The sequence below is a fragment of the Staurois parvus genome, unplaced genomic scaffold (genome assembly GCF_062004578.1).
Source record: "Staurois parvus isolate SC_StPar_1 unplaced genomic scaffold, SC_StPar_1.0 ptg000236l, whole genome shotgun sequence".
Classification (NCBI taxonomy): Eukaryota; Metazoa; Chordata; class Amphibia; order Anura; family Ranidae; genus Staurois; species Staurois parvus.
The window spans coordinates 257,764-272,911 of record NW_028318032.1 but is presented as its reverse complement, the minus strand read 5'-3'; the positions used below and the strand labels follow the sequence as shown (position 1 = coordinate 272,911).

At 41.8% G+C, this 15,148-nt stretch overlaps 1 protein-coding gene across 1 annotated transcript in view; it reads right to left on the bottom strand.

Moving 5' to 3' along the window:
• The window catches only part of NDST2 (N-deacetylase and N-sulfotransferase 2), a 231,537-nt gene that overhangs the window by 10,693 nt on the left and 205,696 nt on the right, over positions 1-15,148 (bottom strand). Inside the window, exons 12-13 of the mRNA XM_089680185.1 lie at positions 2,266-2,436; positions 2,024-2,133 (exon numbers count right to left, since the gene is read on the bottom strand). Of these exons, the coding sequence (XP_089536311.1) occupies positions 2,024-2,133; positions 2,266-2,436 (281 nt within the window). The remainder of the gene's footprint in view (positions 1-2,023; positions 2,134-2,265; positions 2,437-15,148) is intronic.

Here is a 15,148-nt window from a genome sequence, read left to right as displayed (position 1 = left end):
CTCCTCTCTGGATGAAGAATCAACAGACACCTGGACAGCAGCATTACCAGTCTGGGAAGAGCGTAGTGTTAGATGTACTAGCCAGACTTCATTAACAAATTAAAGGATCAGTTCACCTTTAAAAAAAATAACAAATGCACATCTTTTTGCAGGCAAAAAAAATTGTACATTTATTTATGTTATTTTTTTTGGAGCCTGCAAAGCATAACACCCATGATCAGCAGACCTGAGATTTCTCAGTGTATCTGTTTGTACTTCATATAGGCGGGCAGATGCAGTGACAGGAAAATGAATGAACAGCACTGTGTGCCACGGAGGCTTTTGGGACTTGTAGTTTTCCCATTCACAGGACGCTGTCAATGGATGACTAGCCAAGCGGGTTGTGACAGCTTGCGGGGGAAGATCCGCTGCTAGCTGTCACAATATGGGATTGGGTGGGTGCGGGAGCCGATCCAATTGTAACACGTTACACCCTGAATATGGTGAACTTATCCTTTAAAGCTGAACTCCAGCTAAACACTTTTTAGGCAGTTACAGCAAGAATGTTTCCTTTTGGGATAAAGGTTTTACATACATGAATAAAAGCTGACCATTATAGCACCCCTGTCAGCGTTAAATGGTTTGTCTTAACTCGCTAACTGCCACTTTGCTGGACAGCTTGGGCTGTTAAAGGAAATTAAAAAAATAACAGACTTGCTAAAAGGAAACTAATGCAGCCACCAAATCTAAGAATTGGTAAGCTGCAATATAATGAGGTTGCCATTGCTTGCCTTTACTTCTAAAAATGCTAAAAGCTTGGCTATTACTCTGATCTACTCCAATTTACTGACCCCCTACAAGCTGCATGCTTGTTCTAGGTTACGGGCTCTTAGTTATAGGATCAGCATGATTGTCAGGCAAATAGCATTTTCAGAGGGAGATTAGCAATAGCACACTTATTTCTCTCAGCTTAGATTTTCTTTAACAGGTAAAAGACAAAATAAACTTTCAGAATTTAAGGTGTTCTAGAACTATATCAGGAGATGCTAGTCTCCATTTCAGGGACTGGTAGAGGAATGTTGGGAAATCATCACCTCGAGCTGTGAAGGGTTAACCAAGCCAAGACCTCACTTTCAATTTACTTTGGGTAGAAGCACTGGCAGAACAAAAGTGTCATTGTGAAGAAGTCAGTCAGAGTGAATGAATGAAAGGGCTGCATTATGAGGAAAGAGCGGGCTAACTAATTTGTTTACATTAGAAAATAGGCACCTATGAGAGGATATAATTATGATGTACAAATATATGTAACGCTGGGATGCCAAATTCTCAAGGAGACTTTTCATTCTGAATCCCCTGCAAGGAAAAGTACTGGATTATGCCAACCCAAAGAGCCCTGTTCATCATATATGTATATTGGGAAAAATGTTTTCTTTTCTCCTAATAGGCTTTCATAGTAAAAACAGACAATGTTCTATTGCAATGTTCTTTTTAAATTAAATGCTAAAGAACACCATGTATTTCCACTGTAAGAACTGACTATGCACTTTTAGGATGGCTTTAAAGATTTCTTGCTGATTTACAAAACGGACCAATACACACCAGCTGACACCTATTTGGCTTACCTCCAAAAAAAAAACAAAACAAAAAAAAAAAACAAAAAAAAAAAACCCAAAACACGTTTTTTTGTACTTGCTCCAAACATTTTGATTAGTTAACTAAGGGTCACAATACAATATGGTGTACAAGCTCCTCCCCTAGGAGAAAAAGAAAAAAAAATGCAGACACACCCCTTCCTCTGTGTGATATAGCATCTACTACCAGTATCAACACAGAATAGTAGCAGAGAAAATACTAACAATGGCAACAAAAGAAAATGGTGATAACTTTTCTGTCAACTAATCAAAAAATTATTTTACAGAGCACAAAGATCATTATTTTTCTTAAAGGTTTCATTAGGAGAAATGGGTACATATTTAAAAGAGCAAGGCTAAAACACATCTGGGACAGGGTTTATGCTTTGCAGAGTAACAATCTGAAGACTTACTTTAATGCCTGTGTGTAATTGAAATGTGGTGTCACTCCCAAGAACTTCTGGACATTGTCCATGGCTGCAGCTGGGTTGCTCCTCAACTCTTGACCATCAACTATATGAAGCTGGAGAAAAAAAAAAAAAGGATACACCTGATGCAGTATTTCATGTCAGGTAGAGTATTTACAAAGCAGCATATCACAGGTACAGCACAAACCACTATACATGTTGGAGTAGATTATGACCGTTGGACTTACTTGACTGGGTGGGTAGTACGTAAGCCATCTTTCTAGGTGAGTAGCATACCATCCTGGGACCAAACAGCGACTCTGAAGGTTCTTCAGCTGTTGTGAGGCATGTGATCCAGCAGTTACTACTTGAGCAAAGGTGTAGTTCAGTGCCACAGGGTCATTATGTGCTCGCTGGTGCTGTCAGGGAAAAGCAAGGTCATTACTCTTAAAAAAGAAGTATAAACAGCCAGTCTTCATTGGTGCTGATGCCACCAACTGTTAATACATTGCTCCTCATCTGCTATATTAATGTTTAGGTGCAAGGTGCATAGTCTTTTCCCAACATTATGTTGATACAAGACCAGAAGTGGAGGACAATGAATCATCACTCAAACCATTAAAGGCATTGTCATGAATCAAACGCACATCCACAGCGACTAGCTAACCGAGGCGTGGTCCGTGACTGGGGTAAAGAGGGAATGAGGGGGGCTTTGAGCATAAGACTGGCCGTGATGCACTTTCACAGGCCGCACTACCTCTGGCCACCACTAGGAGACTCCAATCCAGCTAGTGGACCACACACAGGCAGATGCGAATCTTACAATCTGGTGCACTGTAAGGGTTGGGGAGCAGTCTAGCAATTAGCACACCTTCTAGGATTCCTCCAGCTATCCTACAAGTTAGAACCCCAGTGTTTATCACTCTTCCACTGTCCACACACCCGACACACAAAAATGGTAGCTTGCCATCACCCAACAGTTTGTCCGCAGACTGGTCTGCTGGGCCACCACACACACACACAGATCTCCGTCCGGCAGAACTGCTACTTTACAATCTGCATGCAATCAACCAACACGCAGTGCAATTGCTTACAGATTGGCAATGAAGACTGAGCACATTGACACTACAATACAACAATCTCTCTGGACATATGAGCCTGAGCTTAAGTACACAGAAGTCACTTTTATTTTATGATTTAATATCCCGAAAGTGGGCAGTGTATAAAGTATGTACTAAGAAAAAACCAGTTGCAGAAAATACAAAAAAAAAAAGACACAATTGGCTATTCATTAGAACATAAAAGGGAATAAAAACAAATAAAATTTTACCAAGATTTATCCTGTGACTGGAGCCAGGGGCGTATTTGCCACGAGGCAAACGAGTTTGCCTAGGGCGGCACTTTTTAGGGGGGGCGGCGCGGTGCTGCCCCCCCTACTTCCAACAGAAGGGGCACTAAGTACAGGGGGGGGCAGGGGGCTGCTGTGTCTTACCTGGCTCCGGTCCCAGACCCACGACGATCCAGTCCAGGAAGCGCTGCTCCTTCATTCTCTCCGGCCACTCCCTCACTTGATGTTTGTGCTGCCGCTCAGCTCCGCCTCCTCACCGGTGATTGAGCGCCAGAACTGTAGCTCAGGAAAGGCACACAGGCGGCCAATCACCTGCGAGGAGGCGGAGCCGAGCGGCCCCACGAACATTGAGTGAGGGAGAGGCCGGAGTGAATGAAGCAGGACAGCTAACCGCCCGGTAAGTGTGCCGTGTTGATGGTGCTGCTGCAACCAGGTATGCTGGCTGCAGCAGCACCTAGGCTGGCGCAGGGGTCAGCAAGTGTCATTGGGAGGAATAGTGCCCTTTCATTGGTGTCACTGATACTAATGATCGGGCATTATTCCTCCCACTGACGCCAACGATGGGGCACTATTCCTTCCCCCACTGACTGGACACTATCCCCCCCCACTGACACCAACGACGGGGCACTATTCCTCCCCCCACTGACACCAACGACGGGGCACGATTCCTCCCCCCACTGACACCAACGACGGGGCACGATTCCTCCCCCCACTGACACCAACGACGGGGCACGATTCCTCCCCCCACTGACACCAACGACGGGGCACGATTCCTCCCCCCACTGACACCAACGACGGGGCACTATTGCTCCCCCCACTGACACCAACGACGGGGCACTATTGCTCCCCCCACTGACACCAACGACGGGGCACTATTGCTCCCCCCACTGACACCAACGACGGGGCACTATTCCTCCCCCCACTGACACCGACGACGGGGCACTATTCCTCCCCCCACTGACACCGACGACGGGGCACTATTCCTCCCCCCACTGACACCGACGACGGGGCACTATTCCTCCCCCCACTGACACCGACGACGGGGCACTATTCCTCCCCCCACTGACACCGACGACGGGGCACTATTCCTCCCCCCACTGACACCAACGACGGGGCACTATTCCTCCCCCCACTGACACCAACGACGGGGCACTATTCCTCCCCCCACTGACACCAACGACGGGGCACTATTCCTCCCCCCACTGACACCAATGATGGGACACTATTCCTCCCCCCACTGACACCAATGATGGGACACTATTCCTCCCCCCACTGACACCAATGATGGGGCACTATTCCTCCCCCCACTGACACCAATGATGGGGCACTATTCCTCCCACTGACACCAATGATGGGGCACTATTCCTCCCACTGATACCAATAATGGGGCACTATTCCTCCCACTGACACCAATGATGGGGCACTATTCCTCCCACTGACACCAATGATGGGGCACTATTCCTCCCACTGACACTAATGATGGGGCACTATTCCTCACACACTGACACTAATAATGGGGCACTATCATTGGTGTCAGTGGGAGGAATAGCGGTCCATCGTTGTCAGTGGGCGGAGCTCTAACAGGAAGAGGTGGGGCCTAAAGAGGAAGGGGTGGAGTTTGCAGGTGAAAGGGTGAGACAAATTTAGATGCGGGGGGTGTGCCCGATTTTAGTCTTGCCTAGGGCAGCACAAAACCAAAATACACCACTGACTGGAGCAAGACAAAAACTTTGCGATTCACTAGTCATATGGAACTGGCTCCGTAAAAGTCACGCTGTCCATATCTCAGGGACCGAAATGTATTGAAATTTGGATGTGAGCTGGACTTTAGCCCCTGGCCATTCAACCCTGGGGGGTGTTCCTGTACCAGCCCACAGGACGTTCTGTGTTCTGAAGTGCCCAATCTCGAATGGGCCATAAACGGTTTGGATCACTAGGTCAGGGATAGGATTTCTGACACCAGCGGGTCAGTCCGATCTTGACATTATCAATCATTGTTGACAGCTGTCACAATCAGGAGCCATATAACCGGTTTGTGTGTTTCTTTGGTATTCTAAAAGCTACAAATACAGTTTTACATGGAACCTACAGTGTGTCCAATCAGAAGGAAGTATTTCCATCTCTCTGCAACTAACATTTTATGAGAGATTACATAGATATTTTTCACAGTGTTACGTAGTTAGTCTGGCTGAAAAAAGACAAAACCCCATCCAGTTCAACCATTAAAATAAATTAATAGAAAACCCACAGTTGATCCAGAGGAAGGCAAAAAACCCAGCAAAGTATGATCCAATTTGCTCCTGCAGGGGAAAAAAAATTCCTTCCTGATTAACTGAGAGACAATCGGATATTCCCTGGATCAACTTTACCAATAAATGTTAGTATCCAGTTATATTCTGTGTATCTAGGAAACAATCCAGGCCTTTTATAAAGCAATCCACTGAGCTGGCCACAACCAACTCTTGAGGGAGTCTATTCCACATTATCACAGTTCTTACTGTGAAGAAACCTTTCCATGTTTGGAGATTACATTTATTTTCCTTCAGATATAAAGAGTGCCCCCTTGTCCTCTGTGATGACCTCAGGGTGAATAACTCTACACCGAGTTCACTATATGAACCACTGATGTATTTATACATGTTGATCATATTCCCCCTTAATCTCCTCTTCTCAAGAGAGAATAAATTCAGTTCCTCTCATCTTTCCTCATAGCTGAGCTCCTCCATGCCTCTTATCAGTTTGGTTGCCCTTCTCTGTACTTTCTCCAGTTCCCCAATGTTCTTTTTGTGAATTGGTGCCCAAAACTGAACTGCATATTCCAGATGAGGTCTTACTAATGATTTGTACCGGGGTAATATGATATCTCTCTCTCTCTGGAGCCCATACCTGTTTTAACCACTTCCTGTCTGGACACTTTTACCCCCTTCCTGTCCAGGGCAATTTTCAGCTTTCAGCGCTATCACACTTTGAATGACAATTGCGCGGTCATGCAATACTGTACCCATATGAATTTTTTACCATTTTTTTGAGCCAGATAAAGCTTTATTTTGGTGGTATTTATTCACCGCTGGGATTTTTACTTTTTTTGCTATGTAAAATGAAAAAGTCCCAACATTTTGAAGAGTGTTTTTTTTAAATAAAATTTTGCAAATAAATATTTCATCATAAATCTTGGCCAATATTTATTCTGTTATTTTTTTAGTAAAAAAAAAAAAATCCAAATTAGTTTATAACCAAAAATTATAATTTTTAAACATTTTTTTTTATATACTGTCACCCTAGCAGTACAGTGACAGTGTCACCATGGTGACACTGTACTACTTGTGGGGGGTGAAGATTTTTTTTTTTTTTTTACACGGATTGCTTTTACATCCTATATGGGTGTAAAAGCAATCATTTCTCTTTCTCTCTGTCTGCATTCTTGCAGTCATTGAGAAGTAAGGAGTGAGCGGTGATTGGTCACAACTTGTCACATGGTACAAGGCTGTTGTGAATAGCCTTGTACCATGTGACCTCTGTGATCATTCACAGATTTCACACGTAGTAAGCAATGATGTCACAAGTGACATCTTGCTTACTACTTTGCATGTGATCACTGATTAGCCAATCAGTGATCACATGATCGGGACCTCGTACAGAGGTCCCGTCCGACAATCGGTGTTTCACTGTGTCCGGAGGACACAGCGGGCACCGGATCGTGGTGCTGCGCGCTCCCAGGGAGCGAGCACAGCTAGAAAAGGCGGGTGCCGTTTATGAACGGCAACCCTCCCCTGGACTGCCACCGCCCTGCCATTTATAAACAGCAGGCGGACGGCAAGTGGTTAATACAAGAGAGGATTTTGCTTACTTTAGAAACCACAGCGTGGCTTTGCATGCCATTATTAAGCTTGTGACCTACCAGAACTCCTGAAATTCTGAAGGACCCTCTGCACACTGGTACCTACCAGAACTCCCAGTACCTTCTCCACCATTGATTCCCCCAGTTGTACCCCCCCTAGTAAGTATGATGCATGCATATTCTTAGCCCCCAAGTGCATAACCTTACATTTATCAACATTAAACCTCATTTGCCACATAGTTTCCCAATTAAACAGTGCATTGAGGTCGGCTTGTAAATTGGAGACATCCTGTAAGGACGTTATTCCACTGCACTGCTTGGTGTCATCTGCAAAGACTGAAATGGGATTTTTAATCCCAGAGCCTATATTGTTTATAAATATATTAAAAAGTAAGGGTCCCAACACTGAACCTTGGGGTACACCACTAACAACCCTAGACCATTCAGAGTATGAATCATTAACCACTACTCTCTGAATACGATCTTTTAGCCAGTTTTCTATCCATTTACATACAGATTTTTCCAAGCCTGTAGACTTTACCTTACACATTAGACGTGTGTGGGGAACTGTGTCAAACAAACACTTTTGCAAAATCCAAGTATACCATGTCCACCGCCACCCCTCTGTCCAAGTATACCATGTCCACCCCTCTGTCCAAGGTTTTGCTCACCTCCCCATAAAAAGAAATCAGATTTGTTTGACAACTTCTGTCTTTCATGAATCTATGCTGTCTGTTGCTTAAAATAATTTTTCCAGCAAGAACTCATCTATGCGGTCTTTTATTAAACTCTCCAGTATCTTCCCAACTATAGAAGTTAAACTAACAGGTCTATAATTACTTGGTAAAGGTTTTGACCCCTTTTTAAATATTGGCACCACATTGGCCTTATGCCAATCCAGTGGTACTATGCCAGTCATTAAAGAGTCAGTAAAAATTAGAAACAATGGCTTTGAAATGACAGAGCTCAATTCTTTAAGGATCAGTGGGTGTATGCCATCCAGTCCAGGTGCTTTATTCACCTTTATTCTGTCTAAATATTTATGGATCATATCAATTGTGAGCCAATGTGGATCATCTGGAGCTGTGTCAATACCATGCCCATTATGGACAAGAGCTCCCCCATGGTCCTTTGTATACACAGATCTGAAGAAGGTATTTAATAAAAAGATTCCTCTGATCTATTGGTATAATTTAAAGCTGGCAGACCTTTCGGAGTCTTCTCCCTGTCTCCTGCTGACTCTTGTAGCTAAAATGACTTGGATTCTTCTTTTAGGTTCAAGAAGGTGGCAAACTCTGGCTATGTAGGTGACAAAGCTTGCTCTGTCCCTTCAGATGCTAATTGGTGAACATATATGTCTATGACTGAATACTTATCTTTAAAAACACAGAATTAAACTACATCTACAATTACAGATCTCTACTGATCACATCTGCCCTACTCTTACATTTATGTTACAGGCATTATAAACTTCCCTACCTGCATCTTGTGTTTCTCACTTGCATAAGATGTTCATGCATTATGTCATTTCATGGTGTCATTTTCTGCCCTGTATGCACAGCCTACTGTAGAGTAAATCTTCACATTTGTGTGTTAGAATTTTATGTTCAAACATGAGGCATGCAGCATGGCACTGCACAGGTTAATGCATGATCTCTGTAGTCTGAGAACGAACAGTTTTTGTTAAGAAACTACATATCCCACAAATACGGAGTTTCAGTCTAGTGCTATATAGGTGAGCGCTAAACTGTAATCAAATCTAAAATGACAGTCAAAGGAATTAACAGCTTCCTGCCCAGCATACATTTATAAACCGCTTGCGCAGCAGAGATTATGCCAGGATCATGGCTTTACAGCTGCCCAATCACTTTTACAGCACTCGGAAGGCTCCCCCTTTTCCGCCGATGTGGTAAGCAGTCAAGTCGCCTATCCACAGAGGATATAGAGGGACATCTGTTCCCTGATCTCCTTTGTGGTGAATGAAGCAGGAAGTGACAAGGATTTTGTCACTTCCAGTTTCAGTGCTGTCATTCCCTGGCCAGTACAGCCAGGGAAGCAAATGATCAAACAAAATCTGGGTTTGATCAGCTGCCTTGGAGAGCAGAGGAGGGATCAGGGGTCTAATAGATCCCTAACATCTCAAAAAAAGTACCTATCACTGCCCAAGGCTATCACAAGGGGGCTTGTTCATGCCTTCTGATAGCAATGAAGTTTAAAAGAAAAAAAAAAGTGAAATAAAAAGTGCAGAAAAGTAAATTTAAAAAAAAAAAAAAAGGTTAAAAGCACCCCCGTCTTGGCACACATATGAAATCACATATGGCATCACATGTGAGGTATTGCAGTGAACATCAGAGTGAGAACAATGATTCTAGTGCCATTGCTCACATTTAATTCAAAGGCAGGCCATAGATTATGTGATTTTCTTTGCAATAACTGCATGTAAAAATCCGACACGCTGGTTGTACCCAAGTCGTACAGCAATTGAATTGGGTACAATCAGCCTGCCCATAGATGGTTCGAATCATTTATGGCCAGCCTAAACTGATAACGGGTAAATGATTTTAAAGTGTCGCCTATGGGCAATTTTAGGTGCCGTAGCTAGTTGTCAGTTCACAGGCATGCACAATTTTATATCTTGATATGTTTGGTATATGTTTATGCATCACAACATCAAATTATTATTATTACCAAACAATTGGGTATTATATTGTGTTTGTGTGCACTAAATATATGATGTTTGAGGGGCTCAAACTAGCTTTCAAAACAGCAAAACATGTAGATTTTAACAAACTGTACATGGGAAAAATTAAAAGATTGTCCCAGTAGGTGAGTGGTTAAAGATCACGACGCTGGAAAATGTGTTTCATCACATTAGTACTCCCACATTTGTGATGAAACTCAGCGACAATGGCAAGGCCTGCACTGGACATTGTGTCACCCAGAAGAAGTTGTCTGTCCCTGGGGGCAAGCTAGGTGAAACATATGACCATGGGGAATTGATTAGCCATGAAACTACACACTGCAGCCAAAACATGCAAGTTCATCTTTACAATCTAAAGCAAACAAAAACTACACTAAAAACTAGTTAAAACCATGAAAACATTTAAAAGTTTACAATGTCTTTAAGAGAGCTCTCACACTCAGCAAATGAATAATAAATGCACTCTAAATCACCTAATGCTTGTATTGGAACAATGAAATGCTGAATGAGTATTGTATGCAGCCATTTGTTATTCTTTAGTATTAATAAGGGAAAAAAAAAAACAAAATTTGGAGGAGTTCACTTACCACTACCCACTATTGCCTGTCATTACAATTCCCTTACTTATTGGTTACCCAGTAACTCCAACACCTTCCCACATCCCCCTTCGTAGTTTGCACATAGCAGTATAGTGTGGATAGCAATGTGGCCATTCTCCTTGGATACACTTGTCAATCATTAATACACTTATGAAGCAGTGTTTCCAAAGGAGACTGGCAATCGGTGGTCTGGCCTTCTGCACAGACACTGGAGGGCTCCCAATGTAAAAATCACTGATAGTCAGGGAGTTGTGAGATTTCTAAGTATTACACACAGCATACAAAATGACATTTCTGTCAAACAATACAAAGTATTTTATAGTGAATTAATTAAACCAAAGTTTTAGCAGAAGTGACCACGAATAGTTAAATCAATACTAAAACCTCTGAAGACTATTTCAGGTTTCTGATCTTGTATATTTAGCAATAATGAGCTTTTTACTGCAGCCGCAGACTCTGCTCAGCCAGGCTGATCATGACAGCGTTTATTAAAATGAGTGCATGCCAACACCCGCAATGCCACTAAACTAATAACCTTTAAGGACCATTCTTTTAAATGCAATAAACATATGGACACTAAACCACTGGAAGCACATCAAAGATAAGAAAATGCAGACAAGATGTCATTGATTGACGTCATAGAAGCTGTGCATTAGTAATCTTTTGCCTTATTCATTGATTGGATTGTAATAACCACCAATGATACCCCAAACGATTCTGTAAGAACTATGAAGGTACAGAGAATATTCTGATACTATGACTAAAAAAAAATCTTTTGTACCCAACAGCTAATACACCTGAGAAACCATGCAATGAAAGCCATCATGTGATCATGATAGTTTGATAGACTTCCTCCATTATTAGGACTCATCAATAGCTGTGCTAACAAATGCTTTCCCAAGCAGAGTAAGGCAGGCGGGATGTGACTAGCAGAATTTTGGGTCTGATTTACTAAAGTTTGAAGTGAGTTGCTGAAAGGTTACTTTTATTAAATTCCCCTGCAAAAGACTGGATGTTTGAAGTGAACATAGGATCCCCTCACTTCACACTTTATCAAATCAGACCCAATTTCTACTATTCAGCACCTCTCATTATTTCTTGTACAGCTTTGGAGGTCTTCTCTAGTGTTGACCCATTTTCTCTTATACCTTACACCATCAGTTTTACAGGTTTAAAGTTATGACTGAAAACCTGTTTATTGTACCAACATGACACACTCCCACTTTCATCCTGGGATTCAGAGAGGGAAATCCTGGTCGACTTTAGGTTTCAATGTTTGTTTCTTGCTTTGGATGGAGGAAGTTGAAGTGACCTTGTAAAGCACACTTCTATTTTCCCCACATATTTTCACTGGTGGGCATTTTTACTGAACCCAACCTTGGCTTTATCTGCATGTCCTCTTGTGCCTAAAATTTTTCAGGGTGTTTCAGCTACTTTCTACATTTCACAGGTATGTTGTCACCTGTTAACTCTACTCTCATATAAATGGTCATCACTGTCAACTCAGGGGCATTACTGAGTAACAAATCCATATGAAAGTTAGCCTGACCTCTGTAATGAATACACTGTTGGAATGTAATCCTGGGACCTTAAAGGCTTTACTGAAAGTTTTAAATTAGTGTTCAGATATAAACACACAGTGTTACAACTAAAGATTAAGCACACCCTTATGACAAATGATCAATCAGTGATATCTTGTTTCTTATATCTGACTGATCCAAGGCAGGCAGCACTAATCATCACTTCAAGAAAGCACATGACTTCAATAAAGTGTCTGGGAGCATTAAAAAAAAAAAAAAAAAAAAGGAAAATGTGCTGAAGTTAAAGAGAGGAAAGAACAAATTAATATTGTCCATGATACTTTTTTTTTCTAATTCATATATACCAATTAATCCCCCCACTAAGCTGTAACATAAAAACCCCAGCTGCTGGTGACACATCACTCCCTAGTGTTTCTTAATACCAAAAAAGCAGATTAACCAGTGCTACAGTGAATATCTCAACCCAAACAATACAATGTGATGTGTGATAAAGTCTATATCAATATCAGTTTCAGTCCTCAATAAAAAGTCCTATATTTTCCTCTTGTGTAGTCCACCATCATAAGTCAATATCTCTCAAATAGGTCAAGGAGGCTTACCGGAACTTCTTGACTCCTTGTGATTGAGTCATAATACGCTTTTTCCAATATAGTCTCACTCTGGCACATTTTCAATATACCCTCATTATGCCCTCTGGCAGGAAGTTTGACCACTCTACCATGTTTTATATTATTATACGTAATATTAGTGAAGTTAACATACTACTTACAACACACTAATTGTTCACACCCTTTCCACTTTATTAAACAGGCAAGTAGGACACTCACCGAAACAATATAACCCACTGGACATGTGTAGGTCAAGAACTGCTTTCACGTGGACAACATCAATCATTCATAGACTCTTCAATTTTACTAACAAGCAGGTACAAAGCTTACCAAAAATCAGGACCCACTGATTAAATGTAGGACAAATACACATTATCATGCAGATTACAGTTAATCCAGCTCTATTTATCTTATGGAAACAATTAACTGTTTATCTCATCCAACCAATGCTCAGGGATCTATTGGGGAGAAGAAAACAAAACAAAATAAAAAATAGTAGTGCAGTATAACTTAGCCCAGTGATCAATACAAGCACGGTTTGCACTTCCACAACAATCCACATATGCGGTTTCTTTAAAAGTACCAACCACCAGTGTCTGTGATGGAAAACCACTGTAAAAATCCTGTGTGTTGTCCCTTTAAGAGGCAGAGTCACCCATGCTTTAAGTAAAAGGCTTATCAGAAATATACAGTTAGGTCCATATATATTTGGACACAGGCACAATTTTAGTTTTTTTTCCAGGTATTTACCAAAACATATTCAAGCTATAGTTATGTAATGGATATGAGCTGAAAGTGCACTCTCTCAGGTTTAATTTGAGGGTATGGAGGAAGGGTTTAGGAATTGCAGCTCTTAAGAGTAGCCATTCCCCCTTTTTCAAGGGACCAAAAGTAATTGGACAGTGAATCAAAAGCAGTTTCATGGCCAGGTGTGGGCTACTCCATTATTTCTTCATCAATTAAGCAGGTAAAAGGTTTGGAGTTTTTTCTAAGTGTGGTATTTGCTTTTGGACATTATTGCTGTGAACCTACATCATGCGTTCATAGGAGCTGTCCATGCAATGGACAGGATGAAATCCTTAATTGTGTATTCTTTGTTCATAATGTTGGATTTAAAGATTTCCAATTTCCTACTCCCTATGCCCTTAGAAAATCAGCAGGCCTTACATCTCCTACATAGATAGAAACCAGTAAAATCAAACATCTGACCATTCATCAATCTGGGAGGTGATACCACATTCTGAACTAATTTGTTCCCCAAGTTGGGGGCCTTTCTATAAATGATCTAAGGGCATTTAGGAAGGACACCAGTGTGTCTGAATATTCCTCTGAACTTCCCTATACTGCCTGTTAAAGTCAAATATCAAGGCAAAGTCAAGTTCCTAACTTCGCCCCTCTCCTTCTGCTCTTACACCCAATTTCCTCCTGATCTATAGCCTTTTTCCACTTCCCATCTTGGTCTCTGCAATTTTTCCTTATCAAACCTCCTAATCAATTCCTCAGTTTGGGACAAATCATCATCCAAATTGATTAGGTGGTTTGACGAAAAGGGCTTTTTGGAATTACTACTGTATGGGCTCCTTTTATTCTGCATACTCGGGGATAAAAAAAACAATGGATGGCGATTTTGAGACTGAAGTGTTTTGTGGGGACCTCCTATTATTAAGGAGTGAGATGTTGAAGGATTCTTTTTTGGGCTGCTGCTCTTTTTATATATTTCTGAGAAGCCGTTTATCTTTGACCACGATTGACCTGTCTTCATAAAAGGGACAGGACATGGGAATTGTATGCTGGGCTGCTTTTATACATTGCTGGTAAGCCTTTTACTTAAAGCATGGGTGGCCATGACTCTTAAAGGAACAACAAATGGGAATTGTGCAGTGGTTTTCTATCACTATGGACACTGGTGGCTGGTCCTCCTAAAGGAACAGTATTTGGGGATTGTTGTGTAAGTGTAAACAGTTGAGCTGGACTAAAGTATACTGCAGAAACATTTTGTTTTTGGTTTTTTGTTTCAGTACTGTTCCTGAGAATTGGTTAGATGAGATTAATGGTGGATTTGTTAGCACAAGAGAGAAATAAAGAACTGGATCAACTGGAATCGATCACAAATGATCAGTGGGTCGTGACTTATGGTCAGTGTTCTACCTGCTTATTTATGAAATTTAAGAGCCTGAGAATGATTGGGGTTACCCATATGAGAGGCACTTTTTGACCTACATATAATCAATGGGTCCTGATTTTTGGTGAATGCTCTACCTGCCTGTTTAATAACGTGGAGGGGATGTGGACAATTAGTACTATGCGAGTAGATTTATGATAACTTGTTGGTGGTCAAACTTTCTACCCAAGAGCATAAGTGGAGTACCCTGAAAACGTGCCACAAGGTGCAACTATATTGGAAAAAGCGTGTCAATAAGTTTCGGTAAGTCGCCTCTACCCATTCAAGGAATATTGACACATGATGGCGGACTACACAAGAGGAAACTATAGGAC